General features: G+C 34.3%; 2 protein-coding genes across 2 annotated transcripts; one reads left to right on the top strand and one right to left on the bottom strand.

Annotated features, from left to right (window-relative positions):
* On the bottom strand, positions 1-2,415 carry LOC146929816 (DEAD-box ATP-dependent RNA helicase 38-like). The gene is made up of 7 exons (XM_085707412.1): positions 2,212-2,415; positions 1,899-2,126; positions 1,546-1,611; positions 911-1,315; positions 693-822; positions 467-552; positions 1-268 (listed from the first exon to the last, which is right to left on the bottom strand). Exons 1-7 carry the CDS (start codon positions 2,413-2,415, stop codon positions 206-208), a joined length of 1,182 nt encoding a protein of 393 aa, XP_085563538.1. The 3' UTR covers positions 1-205.
* A 3,179-nt stretch (positions 2,416-5,594) lies between these two features.
* LOC146929815 (alpha/beta-Hydrolases superfamily protein) lies at positions 5,595-9,816 on the top strand. Its single transcript, XM_085701549.1, has 5 exons — positions 5,595-5,754; positions 6,696-6,838; positions 6,937-7,066; positions 8,595-8,786; positions 9,415-9,816. The coding sequence occupies exons 1-5, from the start codon at positions 5,602-5,604 to the stop codon at positions 9,622-9,624; spliced, it is 828 nt and encodes a 275-aa protein (XP_085557675.1). The 5' UTR covers positions 5,595-5,601; the 3' UTR covers positions 9,625-9,816.
* Positions 9,817-15,500: the final 5,684 nt, after the last annotated feature.

Below are 15,500 nucleotides of genomic sequence, written 5' to 3'. Positions count from 1 at the left end.
TAGGAAAATCCATCACAAACCAAATAAAACATTTTTGTATATATAATTACATCATATTCTAACCATTAATGTATCATAAACAAATAACTGAAGATACTAGAACTCTTCGTGTATCCATGTTAATAAAATAAAGAATCATAGATATGTATGACCAATCTTCAGGAGTCCAACACAGTATCATCACCCTTTTTGGAGATTCACATCATCAGTAAAGTAAACCAGCTTTCTTGAAAGCATCTTTATAGTCTTCAACACATTTTTGTCGCACCTACATCCACAGTGAAATTAACAAAATGATTTATGGAAGATTCATATTGTCACAAGTCATAACCCTTTGCACATGCATATTAAGTGTTCAAAGTTTGCAAATTTTGAATGTTTTATCTTTAATGTTCTACTTCTACATCATGCTGCAAGGATCATCATAATCATAATCCAAGTACATTATCAAGTAGCATGCATATACCTCTGTGACATGGTTGCAAAACTGGTTTTCAATCTTTGACATTAAATTCTCATCCCTTTCATCACATATCAGATTAAATACAGCACCTGTCCAATCAAATGAAACAAATGTAAGAAAAAACACAACTTAGTATTTTTCACCAACGACGAAATTGTTCGAATACTATACTATGTGAGAATAATAAACATGCTAAATTTCACCTAAGCAGACAGTTTTGAAAACTTACCCTTGCGCCCAAATCGCCCGGCCCTACCAACCCTGTGAAAATACACCTCAGAATCAAGCTCAGGTTCACGGCCACAGGTGAACTCAGCATTGTAATTCAGTGGAAGATCATAGTTGATAACCAAATTAACCTAAACAACAAGATGGAAGATGCATAAAAAACAATTTGATACATGGACAAATAATGGGAAGGCATAGATAGAGAAACCAAATGAGCACCTGATCCTGATCAAAGCCTCGAGCAAGAACATCGTTTGATATAAGAACACGAGTCGAACCATCTTTGAACTCCTTGACCATCTTGTCCCTATCTTCATGTTCAAGAGCATCTAGTATGGAACAAACCTCATAGCCTAAATCAACAAGAGCTTTATGCAACATTTTCGCACTATTTGTAGTGCGCACAAAGATAATTGTTTTCCCCGCATTCTCTCCTATTTTGAATATATAATCTTTAATCACTTCAATCTTAGCGAGTTCATCGGGACAATTCACTTTGTACTGCTTCACTGCTTCTAAAGATAGCTCCCCTTTCTTCACAAAAATTTCATTATGCTCCTTCGCAACAATCCTTGTAACGAAATTCTTGACAGCGTCATTTAATGTAGCAGAAAAAAGGAGAACCTGCAAAAACACAAGCCAATCCTTAGTCCACTTATCTTTTCATATGCTTGTATCTTCATATAATTTTCAGCGTTCTATAAGTGGGCGGCCTTTTAGTCTAGCAATATGACACCCCATTGACAACTTATCCAATCCACTCCATGCACAAATTATAATCAGTGTAACACAACAGCATCAAGCAGAAAAAGATTCAATATTTGCAAGTGCACTAAGCAAGAGAATCAACAAACCTGACAGTTTGAATTGAACTTTTGTGTTTTTTCTATTATCCTCATAGAATCATCTCTGAATCCATCCTGCAACAACAAATTTTTACGGTTATTAAGTAAATTAAGAAACCATCATATTTAGCAACCAAACCAATGCATGACAAATTAAGTAAATCAAAACCATTCCCTAGACCTAGTATGTCCTATATATTTACTTGGAAGTAATTACTAGTTATAGCTTTGCCACCCGTAGAAGACCTCTCTCACTCGAAGATTTAGTCTTTACGAGCGCAGAGGATACCCGATTCACACCAAAAGAACTATAGAAAAAGATATCTAACTATATCTCCAATAATTCCCAATACAAAATTTACCTTGGCAAACATTTGATCAGCTTCGTCAAATGCAAGAATCTTCAATCTCGTCATCTCGATTTTTTTATAAATCATGCAGTTCTTAATTGTGCCAGGAGTGCCAATAACCACCTGAGACATAATGGGTGGTCGTTTCGATTGTGGAGTTGAGGTCTTTCTCATGCAAGGAATTGCAAGTTTTGAACTAATGCGTGTGTACTTTCCCATCTCTTGAAGAACCTCGAAGATCTAACACGAAACACAACAATAAACAAAAATCAAATAATTAACTAATTTATTTATCCAAACATGGCCTAAAAGAAAAGCTTCAAACCTGAATAGCTAACTCTCTAGTGGGGCAAATGCATAGAGCTTGAGGATCATGCAAATTCGGATCAACACGACTAAGCATCCCTAGTACGAAACAAGCGGTTTTGCCAGAACCATGAGGTGCTTGTGCGATCAAATCCTTATATGGAGGTTCAAGAATCATTGGCAAACTTATGGCTTGAATTTTGCTAGGCTTTCGAAAATCCATCTCCAAAAAGAGTCCCTTCAGAAGCTCCTTCGAGAGGGACAGGTCTATGAATGTTGTGGCGGATGTGTACGGAGTGTTGCCGGAGATAACCTGCACCGAAGTAAAAAAAAAAAAACCTAAGATTTAATTTCTCGACAAGATTTTAAAGAGAAAGAAGAAAGTAGATCAGTGTCGAACCATTGTGGTCGGGAAAAACTTGCGGACGCCGGAGGGAGGTTGTGAAGGTGGCTGGCAGCGGCTAGGGCGAAAGCAACTTCAAAATTGAAATATTGAGTTGTTGGCTTAAAAAGAAGGAGAGGTTATGATAATATATAGCGGGAGTTGGCTTAAAAAGAAAGCAACTTCAAATATTTGATATGAACTGAAATTTTGCGCCCAAGTTTTTTGGCCTACAAGAAACTAAATTTTTTTTTTGTTAATAAAATGCTGGATTTGTGGTATTGTGCGTGAGTTCGTTTGTTTTTAAAAAAAAAAAAAACGATATTCATTTATTCAAATTGATAGAGTACATCACAACAGATACAAACATCGCTAAAAACGTAAAGGATGAATCTGCAAACAAACTAACAACATCAAAGTTAATAGCATACAACGGCAAAATGTCTACAAATAATATGATAAAATCTAAGTCACCGAAATTCTCATGCTTCCGGATCTGCAACGTTGACGCTCAAATCATTGATTTAACTTGTAATTAACTGATGTCAATCCTTCAATAGAAACTAAATGAACATCGCGACAAGACGCGAAATCAAATGTCGCACAAGACAACTAAGAACACAATGCCGCAATTAGACGACAAAATCACAAAAACACAAAAGTAAAAACTCGATATATGTTAAACCCACTTATTTAGATTGAAAGAAAAGAGGAAAAAAGATGTAGATGGGTGATTTTAGGTCAAAAAATGATCTAAAACCACCCCTGCTCGACGAATGAATGAGAAAGAAAGTTATAGAGAAATTTGAGTTTTTTAGTCCGTTAGTTACATATTAAAATAAAAAAGTGATTTTGACATTGAATAATTTAGAGATTATTTTTTAGAGATTTTATAATAAAAAAAATCAATATTTATTTTGTGTTTGTTTACTGTAATAAAAATCACTGTCTTTTATAAATAATTTAGTTTGTTTGGATACAATTGTATAAAAAAGATTTTTTGCTACAAAATTAGTTTAATCTTTTGATCTTTATTTTCTCTCTCAACTAAAAAATCTATTTTTTGAGAAGCTACTCTTAACATGTTCTCATTTGAAGAGAAGCTATTTTTATTTTTTTTTTATTTTTTTAGATTCTGATTTTTTAAAAAGATGTAATAAACGGATGTACTATTTTTAGAAGTGATATAGATGAAAATTATTTTTTTTTCTTAAAAAAAACTATAACTAACTAGCTCTATATTAACTAGATTATTTTTAGTATTCCAAAAAAAAAAAGTTATCATAAAAATGTCGTATAAAATCCTAAGAGGAGAAAAATGTGGAATTTGGCTTGGGGATGGATAATGTGTTTCAAGTTTTCTTTCTCAAATCATTAGATGTAGTGGTCTTGTGAAAGGATGTTTTAAGCTAAATTACTCCAGAGATTATTTTAGTTATTTAATTTGATCATGTTGGTTTTTAAGTTTTTTTCGTATCAATTAGGTGATTTAATTAATTGTAATAAGTTGGTCCTTTAAAAATGCTAATATGGGACGAGAAAGTATAGTATTATTGCATAGAAATTTATGTAATCAATTCTTTAAAAGTGTAAAAAATATCGTTTTCAACTTAGGGGGATGTATTGGGATTGAGATTTTAAAAAATATTTTGACAAAAAAAGTCTTGAAGATTTTAAAAGATTGTGTAGGAATGTATTAACTTTCAAGACTTTTGTAGAAGACTTCTAAGATTTGGATGGATTTTAACTTATAGACTTTTAAGATTTGGAAGTACTTTGCGAGAATTCGTAAGATTTAAAATGATTTTGTCAAATTTTAGTAAAAGTTCAAAATTACAAGAGTGGATGAACAAAGATATTAAAAAATCAAAGATTTACATGATAAAAAAAAATAAAATTGATACAATTTTTAAATTTACGATAACAATATTCATAAGATTGACCACTAATATATAATAATAAAATCAAAATTTTATTCTTTAAAAAAAAGTATTGATACATACTCCCGCCGTCCCTATATCAAAGCACTCTTTTTATTAAATGCAAATGGTACTTATATTTAGGAACGGAGGGAGTAGAATAAACATGTAAGGAAAAAAAAAAATAGAATAAACATGCAGCAAAGTGATCTTGAGTCAAAAGAATAAAATAATGTGTTCTTCGACGACTACTTCGTCGAGAAGTAAAAACAGAGTGAACCAGAAAAATCTAGAAAAAAAATGACATAATGACGAAAGACAAAAACAGTGAAAGAGTTGTGTTCAGAAAAGAAAAGGGAAAAAGTGAAAGAGGGTGTCAACAGTAACATATATTTGGATTAAAAAGAGTCTTAAGAAATATGAGGTCTTAGTATCAGACTCTTAGTTTCAAAATTTTCAACTAAAAAGTCTCACAAAATCCATTATACCAAATAATTCATTGAAATTTATACATTTTTGAATATCAAGAGACAATTTTTGAGTTGTGAAATTTTTTGATTGAATACCACTAGATTTTGTTGGATTCTTTAACAAATCTTAATTGAATACCATCGAAATTATTTCTAATCTTTTAAAATCTTGATTGAACTGGGCTTGATCCTCTTTTGTACCAAAAAAAAAATCTTAATTGAATACCTCGAGATTTTTTTATAACTAAAAAGTCTTTTTTTTTAAGAAATAACTAAAAAGTGTTTTTTTTTTGAAGAAAACTAAAAAATCTTTTAAAATCCTTCAAAATCCCAATTCAATACATCCCATTAAATTAGAGATCAAAATTTCGTCCTACTCTTTTTCTCACTTTGTTACTCTATGCAAGGAGTAGTGATATTTTAATAACCATTTTGGTACACAACTTTGTTATTCTCTCTTATCATGGTCAAAGATAATAAAGAGAGAAAAAGAAAGAGAGAATAAAAACATAATGCGAGGAATACGAGAGAGAAAGTTGTACAAATATCATTTCTCGTATGCAAGTGCACATAGACTATTGCAGCTAACCCATTTGCGCATATAAAACTAAAACTACACACTCTTGTGAGTAAAAGGAATGCTGAGATTTATAACATCATCTGCGCCCAAATTCTTCGCCACAAAACCTCTTCACACCATTTCACCCTTTTCATCTCGCTTCTCAGTTCGTTCCATGGCTGACTCTGCTGCCCCTTTCAGCAAAATCCAGATTCAAAGAGACGATAACACAGTGAGTCTCTGCTTCTTTCATCATCATGGGTTTAATTAAAGTTTCATTTTAAAGGGAATTTTTTTAGTTTTTGGAAATTGGATTTTGAATTTGAATTGGGATTGTTATTGAGCCTTTGTAGTGAGAAAAGTTTTGATTTTTTTATTGTTAATGTGTTATGGTAATGAATAATCATCCGAAAAATTATCCTTGACTTTTTTTTTTAATATTATTTGTGATTGGATTGCAGTGAATTTGAGTTTGAACTTAGGTTATTTCACTCTGATTGATTTTTGATAGTGATCTAGGATCATAGTTGAATTTGCATGCAGCTTAAATGTGGATTTTACATTGCAGCATAAAGTTTTGATTTAGATTGGATTGATAAGATGTCATTCAATTCAAATTTCTGAGTCATAAGTAGGAGATGAAGTTTTGATTTTTTTTTTTTTGATTACTAAAATATGTTTTCATTTTTAAAATTTTAAAAATGTAGATGGAAGACAAATGTAGTCAATCATTTTAAATGGTGGTCATGGCGTGGCAGATTTTTTGACAAAAGCCATATCCAATTTGCGAAGGATGCCCACCATGGCGGCGTCGTAGCCACAATGGTGTGTTTATATGAAGAATACCCTTTGCCGTATTCCGCCATTGACAACAATGATTGTGATAGAGAGTAGATGGAAGGCTAGTTAGTGAGAATGCATTTTCAGAAACAATGAAAACAATGTTTTGAGTTTTGACATTTTCAAATTTTTGAGTGCTAAATATGTTTTCAAATTTTGTAAAAGAAAATGGTGTGAGAATATTGGATTTGTGTTGTGTTATATTTATTAGTTGAAGTGAAAATGAAAAATCAGAAACATGTGAAGTAATCAGGCATGGTTTCCATGTTTTCTACCTGCAGTGGAACTTCATTGCTGATTTTCTATTATAACATTGTTGTTTTTGATGATTAGACATTTGATGCATACGTCATTGGCAAACACGATGCTCCTGGAATTGTAGTGCTCCAGGAGTGGTGGGGTGTGGATTTTGAAATTAAAAACCACGCTGCTATGATTTCTCAACTTGGCCGTGGATTTAAAGCTCTTATCCCAGAGTAAGAAAATGGTGCTACCTAGAAATATTTAATCTTTGTTCTGCAGTGACATATGCTATATTTGGATGATGTGTGATTGGTTTTGCCATTTTCCGCAGTCTGTATAGAGGAAAGGTTGGTCTGGATGTTGCAGAAGCACAGCATTTGATGGATGGTCTTGATTGGCCAGGTGCTGTGAAGGACATTCATGCTTCAGTTGACTGGCTTAAAGCAAATGGTTCAAAGAAGGTTTGTTTCTGTTGATTTGTTCTTAAAGGGTAATTGAGCAACAAGCTTAAAACTTAGTAAGTTTTAATTTGAGAGTATGTAGGAAGATATATAAAATATCTTATGATATCTTAAATATATCTTACTGTTGTTGTTTACCTAAAACATGCTTTGTAATTGTTCTCTGTGTGTTTGTGCATAGCCAAGGTTTATATATTTAGCAGTGTGCGTTCTAGATTGCTCTCGTGGTTGCATTGCAGTTTACTATAGCAAGTTGTGAGCTTATTGCTGTAATTCTAACTGTATTAAAGTTGTAGGTATAACAACTGCATATTGAGAGTTTCATATACTAGTATAAATAGCCTCATGAACTATTCAAATCAATGCAATGAAAATACAAAAGCAGATTCAGAATTTCAGTGTCTCGAACTTTCTGTTTATAACTTTCACATTTTCTATAGCTATCCTGCACATTCTCATCAAAATACATTCTCTAATAATATGGTATAAGTGTCTTCTAGGACCTGTTACCTTGACAACCTTCTACAATCCTTTCTCTGAATATTGATCCCCATTATTTATTTCATTCACTTTTTTCCACTTAAACAACATCAAATTGGTTGAGAAAACCTATTTCCATGGAAAATGTAGAATGAGGATGTGATTCGAGAACCATAACTCCAAAATTTTGTGGTTAAATCTTCAAACACACCACATTTCCTTTCTGAAGAGGATTGCGATCTTAATCGCATATATTCAACATATTTCGAGTGACAACACAGGACTTCCTATTGTTTGTGTGACTTCTCTCGTCCCTCTAAGATTCGATTAAATACTTTCATGGATGCACAAAGCCTCTCCAAGGGTTTACTGACCATGTCCAATTATCTACAACGAATAAAAGTTATTATCAGTATTTTTTTCTCCGGTGGAGATCCAGTCTCCTTTTGCAATCATCTCGAAGCTATACTCAATGGCCTACCTAATGAATTTGAAGCCTTGATCACATTGTTCAGACTTCAGAATCATTGATCTCTGATAATGAAGCTAGTAGGTACTCAAAATAGTGAAAGAATAAAAACTTGACATTATTTTATTAACTTATGTGGCTATAGCCTTACAAGAATAATAGAAAAGTTTCAGCTCACAACTTTCAAACCTACTAATGTGAAGATGAACTAGGAGTCCAATATTAAATTTCTAGAAGATGTGGATTATTCAAATCACTAACAATGTAAAGACTTACTCAAACTATTTGAGTATGACAGTAGACCAGCAACAGCAATACATTTACAGCAATGTTTATAAATGTAGTTTGGAAGTAAGAGTTTATTGACTTAAGGTAATTATTGTCGGTAGAGAGCATGGGTGAATATTAATTTGATTGTTAAGATCCTCAAGTCCTCATAGATTAATGTGCACTCAATCTATTTATTCAATTATTGGTTTATGTTTGGTTAGTTGTCTAAATTTAAAAAACCTAATTTTGTTTAAATTAGAGGTAAATCATTGGTTAAACTAAATGTGAACTTATCTTTCATTTTGACAGGCTGGTGTAACTGGATTCTGTATGGGGGGTGCTCTTGCAATTGCAAGCTCTGTCTTGGTTCCGCATGTTGATGCTGTTGTAGCTTTCTATGGAGTTCCTTCTTCTGAACTTGCAGACCCTGCTCAAGCCAAGGCTCCTGTTCAGGCTCACTTTGGAGAGCTGGACAATTTTGTTGGCTTTTCAGATGTTACGGTATGAGAATGTTTGCATTGATCTTTCGAAATTCTATCTTACTTGCAACAAGACCAACATTCATGCATATTCATCTTTTCTTTCAAGCTTCAACAATTTACATTCATTCCTTTCTTTCATCCATCATTTTTATTCTTTCATCTTCTTATAATTCACCCTCCTTACCAAGCAAAACATACCCTAAGACAATTCCAGTTTCCCGACATGAGCTGTCTCTTAAAAGGGAACGTTCACACATTCGGGGAGGGTTGAGAATTCCCCATCTTGAATGCCTAGAGTTTTACCAAATAAGCAAAACCTCAATAAGCTTTAACCTTTCTATCATTCCTATAATCCTATTTTCCATTGATCTAAAAATGGAATTAAAAAATAAATGTTCCATTGAAAAGATAAGGTTTTAAGCTCTTAATATAAATAAGTGCACAATTTCCAAGATAACATTTCTGCATTTAGTTTCATATCTTGTGCTCTTAGGGCACAAGTTAACATGACCCTAAATTTAATTCAGTTGCTTTGTAAATAACAAATCCTCTAACCGTGTTTTGTTTTCTGTTCTCTTGCATCCTAAGTAAACTCTTTGATGATTCAAGAAAAATGATGTTTTGACATTGATTGATGTCTCATGCAGGCTGCCAAGGCTTTGGAGGAGAAGTTGAAGGCATCTGGAATTCCACATGAGGTACACATATACCCTGGCAACAGTCATGCATTCATGAACAGGTCAACTGAAGGAATCAATAGGAGGAAGAACATGGGATTGCCTGATGAAGATGAAGCTTCAGTTCAGCTCGCATGGTCGCGGTTCCAATCGTGGATGACACAGTACTTGTCCAGCTAGGTAATTTATTACTAGCTGAGATATTGTGTAATGCTATGTTCTATCTTAGGAAGTACTATAGTAATGGTTTCATCTAACGATGTATGTGTACTAATTAATGCTTCAACATGGTGTGTACGCAATGATTGAATAAATAAATAAATATTGGGTTGAAACTCTAGTGAACCCGCAATATAAGTGTCTTAGCTTGAACCTTTAGCATTTACCATTCGATATGTTTATATTTAACTTGATGGTTGGGATATCAGGTCTCCATATATCATCTAAAGAGAGCAACTTTACTCACCTGCATTTCTAAAAAATCACATGATTTTGGAGTTGTACTTCCGTTAGGAAAACAACTGTGTTTGGAGATACTCATTCAGACAACACAAATTGCTTTCCCTTGATTTGTATTTCCTGAGTGACTTTGGGGATTGGAGGTGAGGAAAATTACTGACCACGCAAATGATCATCGGTTCAGACGATGGCTTTAAGTCTTGGTACATATGATGTGTGGTTGGAAATGTGTTGACCAAAGGATTTGCTTTCTTGATCAACTTGTCTTGTGCTTAATGATCACTTGTCTTTACTATAAGGATAGTTGTATGTCTTCTTCATATCTTCCCAGTCAACCATTGCATTAAGACTAAAGGATGACACAAAACTTCATATGTCTTATGCTAATATAGTTTTTTTTTAACCTACATGGTTGTAACAATCTACCCTCTTTCGATAATGACAAATATGAGTAATTTAGGGCAATTTGAAGACAAACAAAAAATAACCAAAGATAAAAAAGAGATATGTAAACTCCTCTTGAGTACAATTATCTGTGTGCAAATGCAATGCATGCACGAATGAGCGAATGAATAAATGAACATTACAAATAATTCAAAACCTCATTGGAAGCTAAGATGATGGATATATGTTCACCTTAGGATGTTAACCCTGAGTTCACCATTCCTTGTTTTTGAGGATGTTAAGCACTCTTAAACAAGGGTGAGTATCAAACAATGCAAATTATGTTCTTAGTATGTTAAGACTAAGAAGACCATTATGAACATGAAATGAATGCAGAAATAAAAATGCAGATGAAGGCATAAACTATTAAATGAAAAAATAAATAGAGGTTAGTTCCTTAAGACTATCATCTAAAGAGAAATCGAATTTCTCACCTAGGGTTAGTTATAAACTAATACAATCTTAAAGATTAAAGAGCTAATTTATTTCTAAGCTAATTGTAAGCTTAAATAACTAATCTCTTTCTTCGGAGATAATCTCCCTTGAGGAACTAATTTCCTCCTAAATCTATTACTAATACTATATACTAAGGCCATTCTTGCTATATTTGAAGCTATTTCGGGTTTGAAAGTTAATTTTTATAAAAATATACTGTTTGGGGTTAATGTAATGGGGCCATTCTTACTATATTTGAAGCTATTTCGGGTTTGAAAGTTAATTTTCATAAAAGTATACTGATTGGGGTTAATGTAATGGAATTGTCATTACAAGAGGCTTCTTTGGTAATAAATTGTAAACAAGGTATCCTGCCCTTTGTTATTTGGGGCTTCCTATACAGGGATTCGAGAAAATTGAATTTCTAGATTCCTTTGATTAACCATATTAAGAGAAGGTTGTCGGGGTGGAAGAGTTGTAACCTTTCTATGGGGTCGCTTGGTACTTTTCCTGTTCTCAATACCAGTTTACTATCTTTCCTTCTTCAAGGTTCCTCATGTACCATTTCTTCTCTTAATTGTATTTTTAATAAAGCGGTTTTTTTTTTTTTTTTTTGGGGGGGGGGGGGGGGGGGGGGGTGAGGGGCAGGGGGTTGGAGGTTAGTAGGTCTGGAGTTTGATCTAGCTTTGCTTGGTAAGTGGTAGTGGAGAATGTTAGAGGGGCGGAATAGTTTATGGTATCAAGTTTTACGTGCTATGTACGATGAGGAAAGGGGCACATTGGTTATAATGAATAGGGGCGATCAGTGTGGCGGATGAATATGATTAGAGTGAGGGAGGGTGTTGGAGGTGGGAAGTGGTTGTTTATAGATGATATCTTGGTGTATTCGAAGTCCGAGGAGGAGCATGCGGAGCGTTTGAGGATTGTGTTGCACACTTTGAAAGAAAAAAAAAAGTTGTATGCTAAGTTATCGAAGTGTGAGTTTTGGTTGCGTATAGTGACTTTCCTTGGTCATGTTATTTCGAGAGGTGGAATAGTTGTGTATCCGTCTAAGGTTGATGTAGTGTTGCAGTGGGAGACTCCGAAGTCAGTTTTTGAGATTCAAAGTTTTCTTGGTTTGGCGGGTTACTACCAGAGGTTCATAGAAGAATTTTCTAAGTTGCCTTTACTGTTGACGCAGTTGACTCAGAAAGGACAAACGTTTGTTTGGGATGCTAAGTGTGAAGAGAGTTTTCGAGAGTCGAAGAGAAGGTTAACTTCTACACAGTTTTGATTTTGCCGAATGCTAAGGAATCTTTTGTGGTATATTGCGATGCTTCTAAGATGGGTTTGGGCGGAGTGCTTATGCATAATCGTCAGGTTGTGGCTTATGCGTCGAGGCAGTTGAAGGTTCATAAGAATTATTCGACCCATGATTTGGGATTGGCGGCAATGGTGTTTGTGTTGAAGATTTGGAGGCACTATTTGTATGGATTGAAGTTTGATGTGTTCAGTGATCACAATAGTTTGAAGTATTTGTTTGACCATGAGGAATTAAATATGAGGCAGAGAAGAGGGTTTTAAGGATTATGATTTTGCATTGAGTTATCATCCAACAAAGGAGAATGTGGTGGCGGATGCGCTGAGTAGGAAGTCTTTGCATATGTCGGCATGAAGGGTGAAAGAGTTGGAATTGATCGAACATTTTCTTGATCTGAGTTTGGTGAGTGAATTGACGCCAAGTGGTGTGAAGTTGGGAATGTTGAAGTTGATGAGTAACATTTTGGAGGAAAGCAAGGAAGGTCAGAAAGATGATTTGGAACTTGCAGATCGTTTGGTGTTGGTGAATCAGGGAAAAGAATGAACTTCAGATTGGGTGAGAACAGTGTTTTGATGTTTCGTGATTGGGTTTGCGCATCGGGTGTACCCGAGCTTAAGAAGTGGATTTTGGAAAAAGGTCACAGGAGTAGTTTGAGTAGTCATCCTGGAGCAACGAAGATGTATCAGGATTAGAGGAAGCTGTTTTGGTGGCCTGGAATGAAGAAGGATACACTAGAGTTTGTGTATGCCTGTTTGGTTTTTCAGAAGTCAAAGATTAAGCATTGGAAGCCATCGGGAATGATGTAGTTGTTGTTTGTTCCAGAGTGGAAGCTTTAGGAACTAAGTTGAGGTTGAGTTCTACTTATCATCCTCAGACGGAGAGGGCTATTCAATCTTTGGAAGATTTATTGAGAGCTTGTGTTTTGAAACAAAGAGTAAGTTGGGCTGAATGTTTACCTTGAGTTTACCTACAACAACAATTTTCATTCAAGTATTAGGATGACACATTTTGAAGTGTTGTATGGGAGGTGTAGAACTTCGTTATGTTGGTATGAATCGGGAGAAAGTGCTATGTTAGGACCAAAAGTCGTGCAACAGACTACGAAAAATGGTAGGATGATTCAGAAGAAGATGAAAGCGTCTCAGAGTAGGCAGAAGAGTTACCATGATAAGAGAAAGAAGGATATTGAGTTTCAAGTTGGAGATCATGTGTTTTAGAGAGTTAACCCCGTAACATGTGTTGGACATTCTTTGAAGTATAGGAAGTTGACACCGTGTTTTGTAGGTCCGTTTGAGATTATTGAGAAGGTTGGAGCTTTAGAGTATCAGATTACATTACCACCGTCGTTGTCAAATTTTCATAATATGTTTCATGTGTCTCAACTTCGGAAGTATGTTTATGATAGATCGCATGAAGATCGAGAAGTTAAGAGCTTAAGAGGAAAAAAGATCGTTTTGGTGAAAGTAATTGGAGAGCATTACTTGGGAATCAGAGAGTCGGATGAAGGAATCGTATCCAGAGTTGTTTCCTTCAGGTAATTTTCAATGAAGAAAATTCTGTAAGTGGGGGAGAGTTGTAACACCCTATTTTTCTCTAGGATTATTTATTACTTATTATATGTGTTTAATTGTTTGTTTATGTGTTTGATTTGGGATTAGTGGATTTTTAGACGAGAAGGGTGTTTTAGTCATTTTAGGACTAAAGGGAATTTTGGTCATTTGACGAGTGAGAGTATTTTAGTAATCTTTGAATTGGAGGATATTTTAGTATTTTTAGTGTGGTGAGTTATTTTAGTATAGTTAGTAGTAACTTGGGATAATTAATAAAGATGATGGTGTATGAGTATTAAATGGGAGGTTTTAATGAAGTAATTTTGTAGTAGCATTTTAATGAGATAAGAAGTTACTACGCTAACCAAGTTGTTTGGGCTCTAGTGGCAAGGAGCTCCTTCCCAAGACGTACTCGGGAAATACCGGGTTCGATTCCCAAGGGGAACAACACTTGGCCAGTGCGCATGCCTCTACGCATGAGCCGGATTAGTTGTCCACCTTTGATGGGTCTGAAACCGGTGCGAAAGCCACACAAAAAAAAGTTACTACGTCCATTAAGAGAAAAGGAAACCTAATATATTAGTGATACTATATAAGTTTTTACCAAAAGGTGACTAGAGAGAATAGAGAGGTAGAGAGAAGAGAAAGAAGAAGAAGATCTGAGAAGAGGAAGAAGAGGAGTAAGGCTAGGAAGCAAGATAGAAGAGGAGATTGAAGCCCTAGCTTAAGCTTTTAGGAGATTGAGGTAAGGGGGATAGGTTTGATTCTCATAATAAGCTATAATCACTTTCCTAGCTTTTGGGTCATGTTTGATTTGCTTAATTTATGATATTGATGATTATGTGTGTTAATTTCCATGTTTGAAATTAAGTGACAATTATGGGTATGATGAAAATTATGAAATTAACTTGTTTATGTATTCAAAATCAAGTTTGGTGATTTGAAATATGTTGTTTTGAAAATTTTGCTTAATTGTGTGGAAACCATGAATTTGTTGATGATTATTGCTCAAACATGTTTTAAACGACTTGTTGAATCGTTAGGTATGTTTGAATATTGATGGGTTATGAATTGTTGGTGTTAGTTGTGAAGTTTGGTTCGAATTGTGAAGTTTTGGAGTTTTTGTGAAAAATGAACATGATTATGAAAACTTGATTAATTGATGATATGAATCCATGTTTAATGTGTTTTGATTGTTCCTACTACTTGTGTTATCTGTTGATGAAGTTTGTACAACAATTTTGGGTCAATTGAGATCAAAAATGGGATTTTTGGGATGTTTTGGTCTGAGTTCCCGTGAGGGAAGCCATTTTCAAGGTTCCCTGTTCCTAATGAGCTCGTTGGGCGAGCCTCTCTGCGCCTAGGTGAAAATTCCAGAACAACACATGTAATGCTATAAACCCTGAAAGCAATAATTTTGCAATAAATTCAATAATTCAAAGATTTAGATGCTACATCTACATTTTTCCAAAATATGCATAACTTGATTTTTATAAAAATTTGCAACGAAAGACAGTCAACATAAATAATATCTCATCACCAAGTAATAATCTTCTAATTAAGAGTAATAAATCTCAACATGTCATGTGTCACTCCACATAAATACATCACCATGATAGAATTATCCTCATCTTATAATTAACATAAGTCATCAAGAAGTATCAAAAGACAAGGTCGTAAGACCGACACTCCTACATCAGAGCCTATCTAGACTCTAAGCGAAAACAAATAAAACGAGGAAGCATCCAAGCTAGCCCTCCAACATCAAAGAAAAGCAATCACTTCAATCTTGCAAATCAACCTACGACATTCAAAGAAATGACACGGTGGTCAACCGAACGACCACTGAGGGTTATATTATATTCCAC

Source organism: Medicago sativa, chromosome 4, assembly GCF_051527215.1.
Source record: "Medicago sativa cultivar Bolivia chromosome 4, Bolivia_mono, whole genome shotgun sequence".
In the NCBI taxonomy this organism is placed as follows: domain Eukaryota; kingdom Viridiplantae; phylum Streptophyta; class Magnoliopsida; order Fabales; family Fabaceae; genus Medicago; species Medicago sativa.
This window is presented reverse-complemented; position numbering and strand designations above follow the sequence as displayed.